At 38.2% G+C, this 15,229-nt stretch overlaps 2 protein-coding genes across 7 annotated transcripts in view; both read left to right on the top strand.

Annotated features, from left to right (window-relative positions):
* tns1b (tensin 1b) overlaps positions 1 to 15,229 on the top strand; it is a 793,111-nt gene that overhangs the window by 440,500 nt on the left and 337,382 nt on the right. The window contains exon 1 of one of the 6 annotated variants that reach the window (XM_051930511.1): positions 3,466 to 4,151. The exons of the other annotated variants lie outside the window; for them this stretch is intronic. Within the exon in view, the coding sequence (XP_051786471.1) occupies positions 4,128 to 4,151 (24 nt within the window). The 5' untranslated portion in view covers positions 3,466 to 4,127. Of the gene's footprint in view, positions 1 to 3,465; positions 4,152 to 15,229 lie in introns of those variants that run through there. 6 annotated transcript variants of the gene reach the window in all.
* The window catches only part of zgc:92380 (uncharacterized protein LOC445086 homolog), a 1,014,629-nt gene that overhangs the window by 877,723 nt on the left and 121,677 nt on the right, over positions 1 to 15,229 (top strand). The gene's annotated exons all lie outside the window — the stretch shown is intronic.

Genomic DNA, 15,229 nt, shown 5'->3' with positions numbered 1-15,229 from the left:
TTGTATCTATAATAATAAAAGGCAAAGCCCTCACTGACTGACTGACTCACTCACTCACTGACTGACTCATCACTAATTCTCCAACTTCCCATGTAGGTGGAAGGCTGAAATTTGGCAGGCTCATTCCTTACAGCTTACTTACAAAAGTTAGGCAGGTTTCATTTCGAAATTCAAAGCGTAATGGTCATAACTGGAACATATTTTTTGTCCATACACTGTAATGGAGGAGGCGGAGTCACGTATCGCGTCACCACGCCTCCTACGTAATCACGTGAACTAAAAACAAGGAAGAGATTTACAGCACGAGTCACACGCGGGAACGAAGGTAAATGACGTTAATTTTTGACTGTCTTTTAATACTGTGTAAGCATACATATTAACACATGTGCAATTAAACGTGTGCATTTATGGGGTGATTTCTCAGGCTTAAAAGCTCACCTTTTATCAAACGCGGGAACAAAGGTAACTGACGTTGTTCACTGTCTTTTAATACTGTGTAACCATACATATTAACACATGTGCAATTAAACGTGTGCATTTACGGGGTGATTTCTCAGGCTTAAAAGCTCGCCTTTTACTAAAAAGGTAAATGCAAAACTATTTTCAATCAGTTTATTGAAACGCTCCCGTTAAGGATTGCAATAACATATTCGCGAGATAAAACAACGAAGTAGAGGGAAATGGAGGAACAGCCGCAAACAGCGAAGAGCAAAAAATTAATTAAACAATTGATAACGGAGCGAGTTAAGCATACAAGCATGTTCATAAGGGAAACAAAGCACGGTGTAAAATGTAAGTTTAAATTAAGTTTATAGAAACGCTCCCGCTGCGGATTGCAATAACATATTCGCGAGATAAAACTTTAATGAGAAGACACGAGGTATAAACGAACCACACGCCGTGGCGCAACATTAGGGGCAACAGTTTCAACCATTCTATGATCTGCTTCTCGCAACTGAAAGACGGCACATGGCGGATGTTAGCCGACTTGCTGACCGCAACGTTAGGGGCTTCAACTATGGCGCTGACACCACATCTCAGTGCCAACACTTTGCAGACTCTACTTAAAAGACACGCCCTCCTCACTGGACAGTTAAAAAGACCAATCAAACTAACGATGACATCAAGTATTACCCAATCAAAAGTAGGAAAGGAGGCATCTTCATAAAATGCGTGTGGGATGATTTGCATGAGACGCTGCTTTAAAAAAAAAATTATAAAAAAAATACGGGATAAATCCCGTCCAGTATTGATTCAAAACGGGACGCGCAATTTCATTCTCAAACGCGGCACGATTCCGTATTTTAAAGGACGGGTGGCAACCCTACAGTGCCAGGTAACCACCCATACAATCACATTGTGATTCAGACTAGGAATGCAATGAATGTAATTACCCCGATCTACATCCAAGGCAAAAGTCTTGCAACATTCAAAGATGATGGTTTGGGATAAGTACACCATACAACATAAAAGAGCTTATGAAGCCTTGAACCGAAAAAAGCAAGATCTCAGAGATCGTAAAAAAAAAAAATAGGAGGTAATGTCGTTTTACTCGCTGTAGATTTTAGTCAAACATTACCAGTTATTCCACGAGGGAGACCAGCAGATCAACTCAGCGCGTGTTTAAAATCCATGCTTCTCCCACGCTCGGTTATATGTCGCGTGTTCTCGGGTAGGTGCAACAAAAAATGTATACATTTAAGCATATAATGGGCAAACAAAAAATGAGGTATACCCGAAGGCACTGCAGTAGTACTTAATGTAACTTTACTTCTTAACTGTTAATGTTTTACTGTTTAATAATTTATACGGTTGTTATATGTTGTTCAAATTCTTTTATCAAAATACCACTGACAGCGCAATGCACGATAACATGGAGTGAATACACCATACGCATCCGCCCACGGCTGCCCTGCTGTGCGCAGATAGGAGTTGATTCTACAATAAAATAAAATAAACATAAAAAGAGTAAAACAATCATCACCCATAAAGCGGATAGTAGACGTGACGTACTATATGTGTACCACATTTCAAGTGTATAGGTGAAACGGTTTGCGAGCTACAGGTCATTTAAAATCCTGGACAGACACACAAATTGCCACGGTAGCAAATTACAGAACAAGATTTTACTGTTTAATAATTTATATTTATATGAAATGTGCTTCTTATATATTACTTCATATTCTCATATGATAATGATGTTAATGTTTATATTGATTTCTGTGTTATTAAAACTGCATGTATGTGTGTATATGTATATATATATATACTAGCAAAATACCCGCGCTTCGCAGCGGAGAAGTAGTGTGTTAAAGAGGTTATGAAAAAAAAAGAAAACATTTTAAAAATAACGTAACATGATTGTCGATGAAAGCCCGTTTCAGTCAGTAAGTCTTATGTGTGTGTTTATGTATGTGTGTATATATATATGTAGATGTGTATATGTAGATATGTATATATATATGTATATGTATATAAATGTTTATGTGTGTGTGTATATAATATATATATAATATATATATATATATATATATATATATATATATATATAAAAGACAGCAACAGTTATAACAATGACAACACAATTACATTGACAATCATGTTACGTTATTTTTAAAATGTTTCCTTTTTTTTTCATAACCTCTTTAACACAGTACTTCTCCGCTGCGAAGCGTGGGTATTTTGCTAGTTTTGTAATAAACACAAACTCAGTAGAGCCCAGCAAAAACATACCCCACAATAACATCACTTGGGAAACACTGGATTTTAGTGGTGCTCCGGGTACAGCAAAGCTCACAAGCTGTGATCTAAACATCCAACAGCTAGTGCAGGCCAACCGCTATCACCAGATCTGAATACACTAGAAGGCACAACTAGTGATGTGGGCCCACAATCCATCCCACCAAACCTGGATTCAGCTTTTTTGTAAGGGGTTATTCTGGGATCGATGAATGAATGATGATAACTCAAAACCTTTCTTCTGATTAGTTTGTGTTTTTACAGTACATACCTCAATATGGAAAAACCCAATGGGATCAACTCTTGACTTACATATAAACTGTGTTTATGGTGTCCAGATATCCTGGTTTTGAGGTGTATGTATAAATTGCCAGGAAATAGCAGCCAGTTGTAGTTTTCACTGATAATGAAAAACAGTGAATTTCTTTTACACTTGTCCATGGAGAAAACTTTGTGGTCTTAGAGACTGTTTTGTTAAGTATCAAAAGACTACAGTACTTCTTCCTATAGACTCCATCTATTTTTATTACTGTAGGTGCCTTATACAATATGTTGTATATTAATGCAACAAACCAAAACATTTAAGCATTTTGTATAGTAAGTAGTTGAAAACTGAACACAAAGCCTGCATGAAGATGCATGCTTAGATTTAAATTTAAGACCAATACCAACGTACTCACTTATAACATAAGAAAAAAAAAGCAGGAAACCAGGCAATCCGCCGCAGGGAAGGGTCAGCTTTGGAATACGCAGCGCTTGGCGAGCTGGGAGCTTGTCAACTCATGTTTAACCTGTAAACCGAGAACCTGATAACCAGAGCGAGAGTGAAGAAAGAAAGAGAGAGAGAGAAAGGGAGAGCGAGAAACAGAAGGAGGGGTGGGCTGGGGGCGCCTGCGAGTCTGTCGTTTCAAGTCCTGCCCCTGTTGCTTGAGCTCTCTTAATAAATTTCAGTAGTTCGCTTGGCTGCGCTGCGGCTGGCTGGCTGCGCGCATACGCGCGCCCTCACACACACGCGCGCGCGCTCACGAGTGTTGCTGCTTGGTTTCATGGAGTTTGCTGCCGACTAATTGGCTTGGCATTTACCGTTTGTATTGTGTTCAAGTTATGGGATAATCCAGGTGGTTTCCCAGTTTTTGCTAACCACCTATAGAAGCAGTGTTCGTTGAACTGAAAGAAAAGAGAGGCAGTAAAACGTAGCTGATACACTCTGTGGAAGTAGTTTCAGAAACTCGCTGTAGTTTGTGTGGGTTAGTCGCAGATTTTTAAACCCCGTGTTACTGATACACTCTGCCAGAAGTTGCGTCATTGCATTTCTCACCGGAGCATCTCACGAGTGGACTGTTGTGGACGACTTACGTGGTGCAGGCGATGGTGCAGCAGACGGCGAAATGATGGCAGCTGCCCTGTGCCAGGTAAGAACTGTCACCCGGACGCCAGGTATGCAGTTTGCTAGCGCCTTTCTGCCAAATACATTACACTTTTATGGTTATTAGTTTAACACTTTAATTTCTAATTAATACTGAATTAGCAATCAATGGCAGTTCAAATAACTCTCACGATGGGAAAAACGTATAGCCTGCACACGGTGATGTAGTGAAATAGTTTGGCGAAGTTCTGCAGATCCAATGTGTATGTCTGTACGTCTGTCTTTAGGATGTCAGCCGCATGATCCAAATATTTGCAGGTTTCATTACTGGCATTGCCAAACGTGCGTACAATTTAATGCTTTACTGCATTGCCGTACATTTACTGATAGTTTAATACTGAAATATAGAATGTCATTTTATGTTTCTGTAAACTGGAATATTTACTATAGTCATTCTGTTAAATGGATATTTGTAAATGCTGTAAAGACACTTGTGTAAACAGCACATCCTAATCTATTCGTGATCATATGCCATATGTGGATGTTATGTTTTTCCATCTAGTAGTTTGTAAAACATGCAATGACCTGAAAAGTGCTCCTTCCAAAACCAAACACCTTATATCTGCTGAGTTAAGAACTGAAAAGAAGTATTGCTTAACCTCTGTCCTTGTTTTCCTTTTCTGATCTGTCTTTTCTTTTGCAGACTGGGAAAAGTAAATATTCACCTTGTAGCAAAACAGTAGTTATGTTTTGTAAGATGGTGCTGTACTGTGCATGGCACCTATAAGTGCACAGATTAATAAAACTATTTTTGTTAACTGTTTTTCATTTTTTTTAATTATATAGTTAATTGTAGCAAATAATTTTCGGTATTAAAAATATGAATGTGAGATCAACCCTATACTTTTTTTATACTGATTAATTCTAGAGTCATTCAGTTATACAAATACACCTATATTAATTATCTCAACTGAATCCAGGATCACAGAGGGGTCAGAACCTACCCCAGCAGCCTCAAATACAAGACTTGAACCAACCCTCAGTGTACTAGCAGCCTATTACAGGGCATGACAGTACCTAAATATAACATTCCCCAACCAGTTTAATCCTGTTCAGCACCACAGGGGCTGGAGCCTATGCCAGCAGTGTTGGGTGAAGGGCAGGAAACACACAGGTTTCATTAAACATATACCCTCACACAGCAGGCAATTTGGAATCAATGATTTAACCTAAACTGGACATCTTTTTGAGTTTGGAAGGAAAACCTATGCAGAAAGCAGGCCAAATGGGGAAAAAGCCTCATAGACAAAATCTGGTGTGAAAACTCAGAATTGATGAGGCCCTGCCCACTGCATCACCTTCATCACTTACTTAGTTAACCAAAAATAAAGTAGTAGTAGTACTAGTAGTAGCTGTAGTAGTGTTGTCATGTGTATACAGTACAACGCACTGTAGCAGTGCATGCTCCCAAACTACCTGCCCAAACAGTACAGTTAAATTCTTGCATGTATTCATCACTTTCTGGCACCATGATAAAAAAAATGCATTCAAATACAGAACTTTATTGTAATTCACAGAACACATATTGACTTACCTGCTGTGCTCTTTACCACTGTTTCTTTGCACCCATTACCTGAATCCTTGTGCAAAAAACCTTGCCTGGAATCAGTCTAGTTGCTCTTGACTGGATTTTCTCTACCATTGCTATGTCTTCTTTTGTGGTATGGAGACCAAAACTACAGATGGTAATCCAGATGAAGCCTCACCAGTACAATAAATAGCTAACAGTGAGTGAATATGATGCATTAGTTTTTCATATCCACTTTATCCTGGTAAGATTATGTGAATCTGATCCTATTCTGGCATACATGGACACATCATGGGACAATAGTCTAACAGACCACACATACTAAACATAAATTACTGTCTGAGTTCAATTATTATCAACAATTGTGTAATGTTATCAAGTGCGCAATGCACTATTCTTAGTCCATTGACAGTAGTTGAAGAAACACAGTGGCTTCATTTTGTAGCTAGTCTTTTCGTCAGTATCTTGGTAAATTAAAGCTTTGCCTAATTAGCTTTCTTGTTAATTATTTATACTTCCAAATAGTCTTGGATATGAATATATTTACTGTGTTCACAGGTACATTAGCACAGGTTGGTATTTGCAAGCTAACATTCTGCATTAGTGTAGTGTTTGGTTCATAGACTTTTGTCTAAAATGATCATCTAATGTTGATAAGATACAGTTGTGAAAAGAAAACAGATTGGATGCCATAAAAACTCTTATCACTGTGGTACAATAAAGTGGAGATTTCTCACTCCTGATATATAATATAACCTCTCATATGTTCTAATTACAAGAGTTCAGCTAATGTTTAGATATTTTTAGGTATTTAAAATGATGGAAAATGTTCATATCCAAAGACGCATTCAGGTAACAAATCCCAAGTCAGGCATTAATTTCTATAGCACCATTCAAAAAGCACTTTACAAGCATAATACTGTTTTGAAAAAATATTTGTGTATCTTTTTTCAACACTGACAAGTTGTGCCATTGCTTGGAACTAAACCTGCAATACAGTCCAATGATTTAGTGTTTAGATGTGTTCAGAATGTGACATGTTGTCATGAGAAAAATGATCCTAAAATTATAAAATGCTTACTCACATACAGATATTTCCTGTTTTGCTAAATGTAATTTGTAATTTCCCAATGTTCTAAATACAAGTATTCAGTATGATAGATGTAATAGTTCTTTAGTTATCCAAGTTAATACTGGTCATGAAATGTTAAGTGAAAAATGTTGCTGCCAAACAGCTTAACATGAAATGGGTCAGTGATTCAATTTGTTGGTTTGTTTACAATAATAAAAAAAAAGAAGTTACGGCCAAAAGAAGTGCTTTTGTAAGGAACTGCATTTGTGTTTAACAGAGGATACTGGCATGAAATGTTTCTGCCAGGAGTTACAGGGTATCTGGCCACTCTGGTGAATGAACTGAAAAGAGAAGAGTAGCACTTTTGTTAATACATTACTACTTTTAATGAATCAGTTTTGTAGCCGTGCAGCCTTTAATCCATGTAATAGACAACCATTTCCAAAAGGAATGTAACACTGAAAATACTTTTTCAATGCCTTTTCAAAGGCCAATAAAAGAAAAATGACAGTTATTTGCTTGAAAAGTAGATGCTTCAAATTAATATGCAACCTTAAAAAGAGGAGCAAAAATTGTTTAGACTCATTTGGGAAATTTAATTCATTTTTATTATTTTCTTTGGAAGTTTAAAATATGATTTAAAAAACTGAAAGATTGTATGTAATTCTTTGAAGTAGTTGTCTCAAGTACCCATGAATGGGATTTTTTTTCTTGAATACCTTACCCTAGTTTTTCATCCGTCTTGCTGATTTTTTTTTTTTCCTGAATTGTGTGTAGCTTAATTCTCTCCAAATAATACTTATCTTCATTCATCAAATCTGAAAAGTTTCTAGACTGCATTACATTAAGCAGGTACACTGATTTAAAGTAGAACTCAAAATAGTGCTGTTGCTTCCGACGGGATATGTGCATGATTTCATTAAAATATAATAATGTTATTATTATATTTACTTTGTATTTGCATTCAAACATGCCTTACTTTGTTTTAATATATTTCTGAAAATAAATCTACAAAAGTGCCCTAACTGTAACACCAAACTTGAAAGTTAGTTTAAAAAGTTAATTAGTAAGTACTCAAGGTTCAGTTTTAGTTCATTACACAATTTACATAACTAGACTAACCTTATAAACAGTGTATACACTTCATAAAATGGCCACTAATTGCAAGACAGTTTTGATCTTAGTTACAAGTGTCACTCTGCACATGGATTTACTGCAGGGGGTGGTTCTAAGAATGTGTCTGCAATCTGGAAAAATGAAATGCTGGCAAATTTAAGCCATTGAGAGTATTTTAAACAATCTGCACATGCAAATGCAAACATTTATCAAAACTGTAGATAAAGGATCTTCTAAATGTAATTTATTGAAAAGTTAATAAAAACCTACCCTATAATCTGCCGTTCTATTCAATACTAATAATATTCTCTGCAGGTTTTCTTTGCTGTTGCATAAGGATATTCAGTTGGCTATGGTATAATGTGTTATGTTTTGGGTATCCTAATATTTAAAAGAGAATGATACCTTTCAATCACAGTATCTCTGTTCAGTGACAGCTGGTAGCAGAGGATGCCACGAGGTCCTTCTTTATCACATTACTCACAGAACAGAGCTACCCAGTTAACAGAAAAAAGCATTGTGTACAGCTGCCTAATAGAATATATTATGACTCACACATATTGCATTTCAAAATTAAACTGTCTCATACACTGCCACACATAACGTACTCTTTCCTTTTCTCTCAAGATCATTTTCAGTCTCTGTGCATCTAGCAAGCATATGAGACTGCTTCATAATAACCTGTGGTATAAATTGTTAAAATGTTTTCATGACTCAAAATGATTATATTCTAAAACAATTTTAAGTCAGCCTTGGTTCCAGAGTGCCACTTTGCCTTCTGGTTTTCGTACCACCCAGTATATTCATCAGCAGCCAATTTCTTCCTGTAATAAGTACCTTCATTTAATTGAACATCTTGTTGTTTGATTGATTGTTTTTAAATTTAATTTGTCAATGTTGAAGTTCTCTGTCTGCATTTGTTTTACTTTTCCATTAAATTTACAAATATGTTTGTGGTTTATTGACAAAACATAATTGATCTTTAGTTAGGAAATGTTAGTATACTAAGTTCTTTAACAATGTCTACAATTAAAATGACCACTGTATGATAAGCATACAGATGTGAATGAATATAAATTAATAGCTATTCTTTTTGCCCATTTTTATTTGCGATAGTATCAATTCATTGTTGATTTTAACTTGTTAAAGTGATATTTAAAACAACTAAGGGAACAGTTTTTGAGAATTCATAAAATGCATGGGATTTAAGAAATCTCTGTACTTCAGCACAAAAAAGGAAGCATTTACATTTTTTTTCAGGTATGCCTTGAATATAGTGTACACAATGAAGGTCAAATGGAAAAATATATACTTTTTCTTTTTATTCAACTAAACTGCCATGTTTTGAGTAGCAGTTAAAAGTGATGGACAAAATTTGGTTAAAAACAAGTGAGAGAACATACCTTTAAATTCTTACAAAATCCAAAAGTCACAAAGATACAGCAACACACACAAAGTGAACATCTTCCTCACTTCCACTCTTTATTATTATGCGGTCATCTTTTCATTGAAACTTTCAAAAGAAGGATGGTATTTGGATTCAGAATTGCATAATTAATAATGATCAAAATCCACAGGAAAGTAGACTCCGAGTTTGTCAATGTTCTTACATACTGAGGTGTGTCAGTCACTGTCTTGCACCCTAAAACACGAGGCTAAGTCTCAGTACTTTTTAGCAAAACCAGCTTTATTCAACTTGAAACAGGAACAGCAGGGTTATTTATTGCAAGGTAGCTACCACTCCACTGTACACAGACACAGAAAATGGACATAATCGGGTCTAGGTCAGTGGCCAAGTTATACTGTTGGCTGCATTTTAAAATAGGCAACAGGCGCGTATAGTGCAATCTCAAGTCTGCTTGTAGTTGTTTCTGCGGCACTCTGCTACTGTGCTGCAAACCTGTAGTTGCCTCTGCAATGGACAAGCAGTCCTCCATAGTTGCGGCAGTCGCTCTTCAGCATGCTACCCTGTGTTTGGTGGGTTGGGTGTTACAAAAGAGTTCAGTAACCTCACAATACCCATTATCATTCTCCCAGATGAAATCTAATAAAAGGTAGTGGAAGTAAAGATGCTGGTAAGGATAGGGTGCATGAAACTGACAACACAAGAGTACTACTTAATGTAAAATACACTCTCTGCCAGCTTAAATCTTAGAGATAATCTGTACTCTGTTTATTATGAAATCATCCTTCAACCCAAGACCATGTGCTATCTTCAGAACCATTTTGCAAAGCAAATGTCCCACATGTACTCAATTATTTGAAGTATACGCTTATCTATCTTTCTAAACCACAGTTAATTTATGCACGGCGGACGCACCAAGGCGCATGCGCACTGTGGCCTTGGCGCCCGCCCCAGAGTCAAACGCACGCATGCGCACTGCGGCCTTGGCGCCCGCCCCAGAGTCAAACGCACGCATGCGCGCTGCGGCCTTGGCTCCTGCCCCAGAGTCAAACGCAGTGGCATCCCAAAAGGCGGCGGCGCCCGCCCCAGAGTCAAACGCAGCGGCTTCCCAGAGTCATTAGGGGGCGCCCAAAACCAAATAACACAACGTGCTGCGCCATGGCGCCCGCCCCAGAGTCAAACGCAGCGGCTTCCCAAAACGCGGCGGCTTCCCAGAGTCAGTAGGTTTCGCCCAAACAACATGGATAAAAACAATGAACGAAGGCGCCCACACAAAGAAACCGCTTTAGTTCAAACCAGAATCAGTAGGTGGCGCCCAAACAACATGGATAAAAACAATGAAGGAAGGCGTCCACACAAAGAAACCGGGTTATTGAATTAAACGGAAACTTTACCATGCCTACGACCTTTGAACTAAACCTGAGGTAAAGCGTGCACGCCAGGTTGTACAGCCGCCCGGACGCGACCTGCCACACCACCGCATATACGATGACACAGCCATAAAAAAACAAAAACGAGACTGCATGAAGAAAAACAATAACAGAAGTGCGTTGAAATGAACTGTCCCAGGACGCACCCACCCTCCATGATATTTCATCACGCACCGGCTTCCCCCCTGGGAATGGCCCATACTGCTTTTGCGTGTGTTGACAAATATTGTATCGGATTGGAACAGTGCACCCTGAGCCAAATCACCACCGCAAATGTGCCCAAATGTACGTGTTACATCTAGATAACACAGTATATCAACCACAGAGCTAATAATGAGAAACGTAGCTGAAGTCATAAACAATGACCCATTAGCAAACTCTATAAAAATGCTACATGAGGTTGAAAGAGAAGCCAATACAAAAGCAGAGGCGGACGGTATGGCACCAACTACAATTGCCTTAGTGTTAATAAAGGACAAAGAACAGGATCCGAGACGATACAATGTTCCCATCGTTAATGAAGTGGCAATTGTGTTTCAAAGTGATGACGGTGAGCCTTCGTTTCACCGCGATATTGTCATGCATTTATGTCCTGATGGAAACAAGGCGCCTACAACGCGCTTCTGAAACACCACAACCACATAAGTCACAGCTCCAAAAAGAAACCGCTTTAGTACAAATATGTTTATTTAATTAAATGACATTTCCCTGGACGCACCCATCCTCCATGAGGTGATTGCCATTCTTGGATTTGCGATTCTTTCGAGAATCGTGGGCTTGCTGGTTGAATTCTAAGAGACTCTTCCTGACGGTGCAAATGCAATAAAAGAAGATTCCTCTCTATACTTTACAATCCCAGTGGCATTTTTTCTTTTTTTACCATTAACATTATCTCCTCAAATATAGGTATTTTACCTGCTTAAAATAGTGTACAGAATTATAATAATTAGAATTAGTACATTTGTCTGCGTGCCACTCTATTTTTAGAGCAGAGAATCAAACAAATGAAGTTGCATTTTTCCAGTGGGTAACTAAACTTGACAAAAAAGTGTTCCTAAATGTTTCTACTGTAATACATTTCCGTCATTTGTCAGGTTTGTTGACTTATTTCTGAAAATAAGATATAAATGACATTTTTTTTCAAATAATGCAGCATTACAAATGTGACAAAGTATGTAGCTATACACCTAATAGCAGAAATGCTCTGTAATCTTTTCATTCTTCTATTACTTTTATTGTTAACCACACTATACTATCGAACTGATAAATGCCACATTTTAGTATTATCTTTAGTATCATTAAATATTCATGTAACCAAAATTTACTGAACGTTACTTTGCAGGGCATTCCATTTTAGTTAAAGACTAATCCTTTATTGTGACATGCATTCAAGATACTGAAGGTGTTACTTTGAAGGGGAGTAGTTTAGATGCCCCAGCATTAGACAAAGTAATGGTCTAAAGCAATGCATGAGCTATTTTTTGTAAAATCAGTTTGTTGTTTATAATTTTATATGCGATAAGCGGTTTTCGTGAATGAATCTGCTTGTTACCTACTAAAGACAGACACAAGGAAGCTGCCAAATAAGCTCAAGAAAGATTATGTTTACAGACAAAGGTGAAGTAAGGTAGCTGTTGTTTAGGTGATGGTAAACTAACTGCATGGTGTGATGCTCCAGGTGGGCTCCATGCTCCTTGGTTGCTTCTGGGATCCTGTTGAACCTGAAACCATCAATAGTCATGAACCAAGAATGAGAACACACTCATTCAGCAAGGGTTTGGTGCAAAAGTGTTGAGTGCTTTTTTTTTTTTAAATCCAATCAAAAGTGCAAACAGTACAGTAATCTTCTTTCAGTAAATAAATAATTTAACAAAAACTTTAAATAGTCCATGAGTTAAAATCCAGAGTTAAAACCAGGTCGAAACAGTCATTAGGTCCTTAATCATCTTCCTTTCTTCCCACACGAGCACCGCACACCTCCTCTGTATATCCTGGCTCACCTCTAAGCTCGCTCAGCCGACAGAGACTGCAGCAGCCATAGTTCTCCTCACAGACCCCTGTCTTGGCTCTCTCTATCGATGTCACAAGACCATGCAGGGTCGGCTGTCCTCCAGTCTTCCTTTGCCCACACCTGAATTCCATGAGAAGGACTTCACCACAATCACAACCGCTCCACTGAACTGTAAACCTCAGCAGGGGACGATCTGCCCCTAGAGCACAGATGTGGGGCTAACGACCACTGTGCTTCCTGCTTGCTCACTGGCACATACAGCGTATAAGAATATGAGGGCAACCATTAAGAAGGATATTAGGGAGACTAAAAGGCAGTTAGAGAGGAATATAGCAGATGAGGCAAAAAATGACCCAAGGAGTATTTTAGTAGTAAAAGAACAGTCAAGGAGGAGGTAAAGTGCATCAGGAATAGTAAAGGGGAATTAAATGCAGACAGTGAAATAGCACATGGTCCAGACTTGTATTTTTCTGAGGTCTTGACATGTGAGGAAGTGGATAATCTCCCAGCGGTAAAAGGGTCTACAAAGGAGATACTCAGTGATTTGGAAATTGTAGAGGGAGAAGTACTGCTCAGAATAAATAGGCTGAAATCAGACAAATCACATGGACCAAATAATATTTACCCTTGAGTTCTCAAGGAGGTTAACAAGTATGTGTGTGTGTATGTATGTATATGTGTGTGTGTGTGTGTGTGTGTGTGTGTGTATGTATACTGTATATTGATGCATATTTCTAGGAAGTCACTGCATACCGTGGTGATTTCAGAAGGACTGGAAAATGTCAAAATACTGTATTATCCTGTTATATAAAAAGTTTGACCGGGCAGATCCAAACCACTATAGGCCACTAAACTTAACGTGCATAACATGTAAATTAATGGAAGGAATTATAAAGGATAAGGTTGAGCAACACATGGCAAGAATAGGAGTGTTACTGAACAATCAGCATGGATTCAGAAGAGGGAGGGCATGTTTTACCAACATGCTAGAGTTCTATGAGGAAACAACAAAAGGTTATGATCAAAGTGGAGCATGTGATATTATACATATAACAGGACTTTCAGAAAGCTGTTGATAAGGTGTGACATTAGAAGCTGGGCATCAAACTAAACGAAGTGGAAGTTTAGGATGTGATATGTAGATAGATGAAGAATTGGCTTTGGCACAGGAAGCAGAGGGTAATGGTGCGAGGAACCCTATCAGAATTGACTGGTGTTAAGAGTGGTATCCCTCAGGAGTCAGTGTTAGGGGTTGCTGCTATCTTTAATATACATAATTTGGATAGTAATATAAGTAATAAGATGGTTAAGTTTGCACATGATACCAAACTAGATGGATTGGCAGATAATCTTGAATCTGCTGAATCATTACAGAGGGACTAGGACAGCATACAGGCTTGGCAGGTTTGTGGCAGATGAAATTTAATGTAAGTAAATGTAAAGTATTATATGTAGGAAGTAAACATGTTAGATTTGAATACACAATAACAGGTCTTAAAACTGAAAGTACACCTTATGAGAAGGATTTAGGAATCGTAGGGCTTAGAAACCATTAAGAAGGCAAGTCCAAGGAGATTATGCTCAAGATTTGTAACGCACTGGTGAGGCCTCATCTGGAGTACAGTGTGCAGTTTTGGTCTCTGGATTACAAATAGGACACAGCAGCACTAGAAAAAGTTCAGAGAAGAGTGATTAGGCTGATTCCAGGGCTACAGGGGATGAGTTATGAGGAAAGATTAAAAGAGCTAAGCCTTTTCAGTTTAAGGAAAAGGAGATTAAGAGGAGACACGATTGAAGTGTTTACAATTATTAAGGTAATTTAGTACAGTGGGTCAAGATAATTATTTTAAAGGGAGTTCATCAAGAACATGGGGACACAATTGTAAATTTACCTTTAACACTAGGAAGTTTTTCTTTAATCAGCGAATCATAGACGCATGCAATACGCTACCAAGTATTGTTGTAAACAGTTGGACTTTAGGGACTTTCAAAGCTAGACTCTCTGTTATTTTGGAATAATTAAGTGAATAAACTGTAAACCTTTGTTAGGCTGAGTGGTCTGTTCTCATCTAGATTGTTCTAATGTTTTAATGTTCTGCTTAGCCTCCCGATATTGCTGTCTCACTGTTTTCTACTTTGATTTGCTCAACCGTGCATGCTCCTTTATATCCTGCGTGGCCTGACTGAGTGCAGTTGTGGTCCTCTGCCTATTCTGAACTGTGAATGAGGCACCTGACTGATCCACTGTCATCTGCACGTGAATGCACAATAAGCCAAGCACCCCAGTCAACCCCAGAGCTAGCACTAGCTCACATACACCCACAGCCATTCAGGGCCTGCATGGCCCAGTACTCCATTATTTATTTTAAACTGCACTTCTCCACAAATCTCATGTCACACACAGACAAATTAAGAAGACAGTCATCTTGGAGTTGGCCTGCTGAATGGGCGTACAGATTGCCTGACCTCCTTTGTAAACGAGCAGTCATTGATTTTCTGAAC

The sequence above is a fragment of the Erpetoichthys calabaricus genome, chromosome 8 (genome assembly GCF_900747795.2).
Source record: "Erpetoichthys calabaricus chromosome 8, fErpCal1.3, whole genome shotgun sequence".
NCBI lineage: Eukaryota > Metazoa > Chordata > Cladistia > Polypteriformes > Polypteridae > Erpetoichthys > Erpetoichthys calabaricus.
The sequence above is the reverse complement of the archived record's forward strand: the minus strand, read 5'-3'. Positions and strand labels throughout refer to the sequence as shown.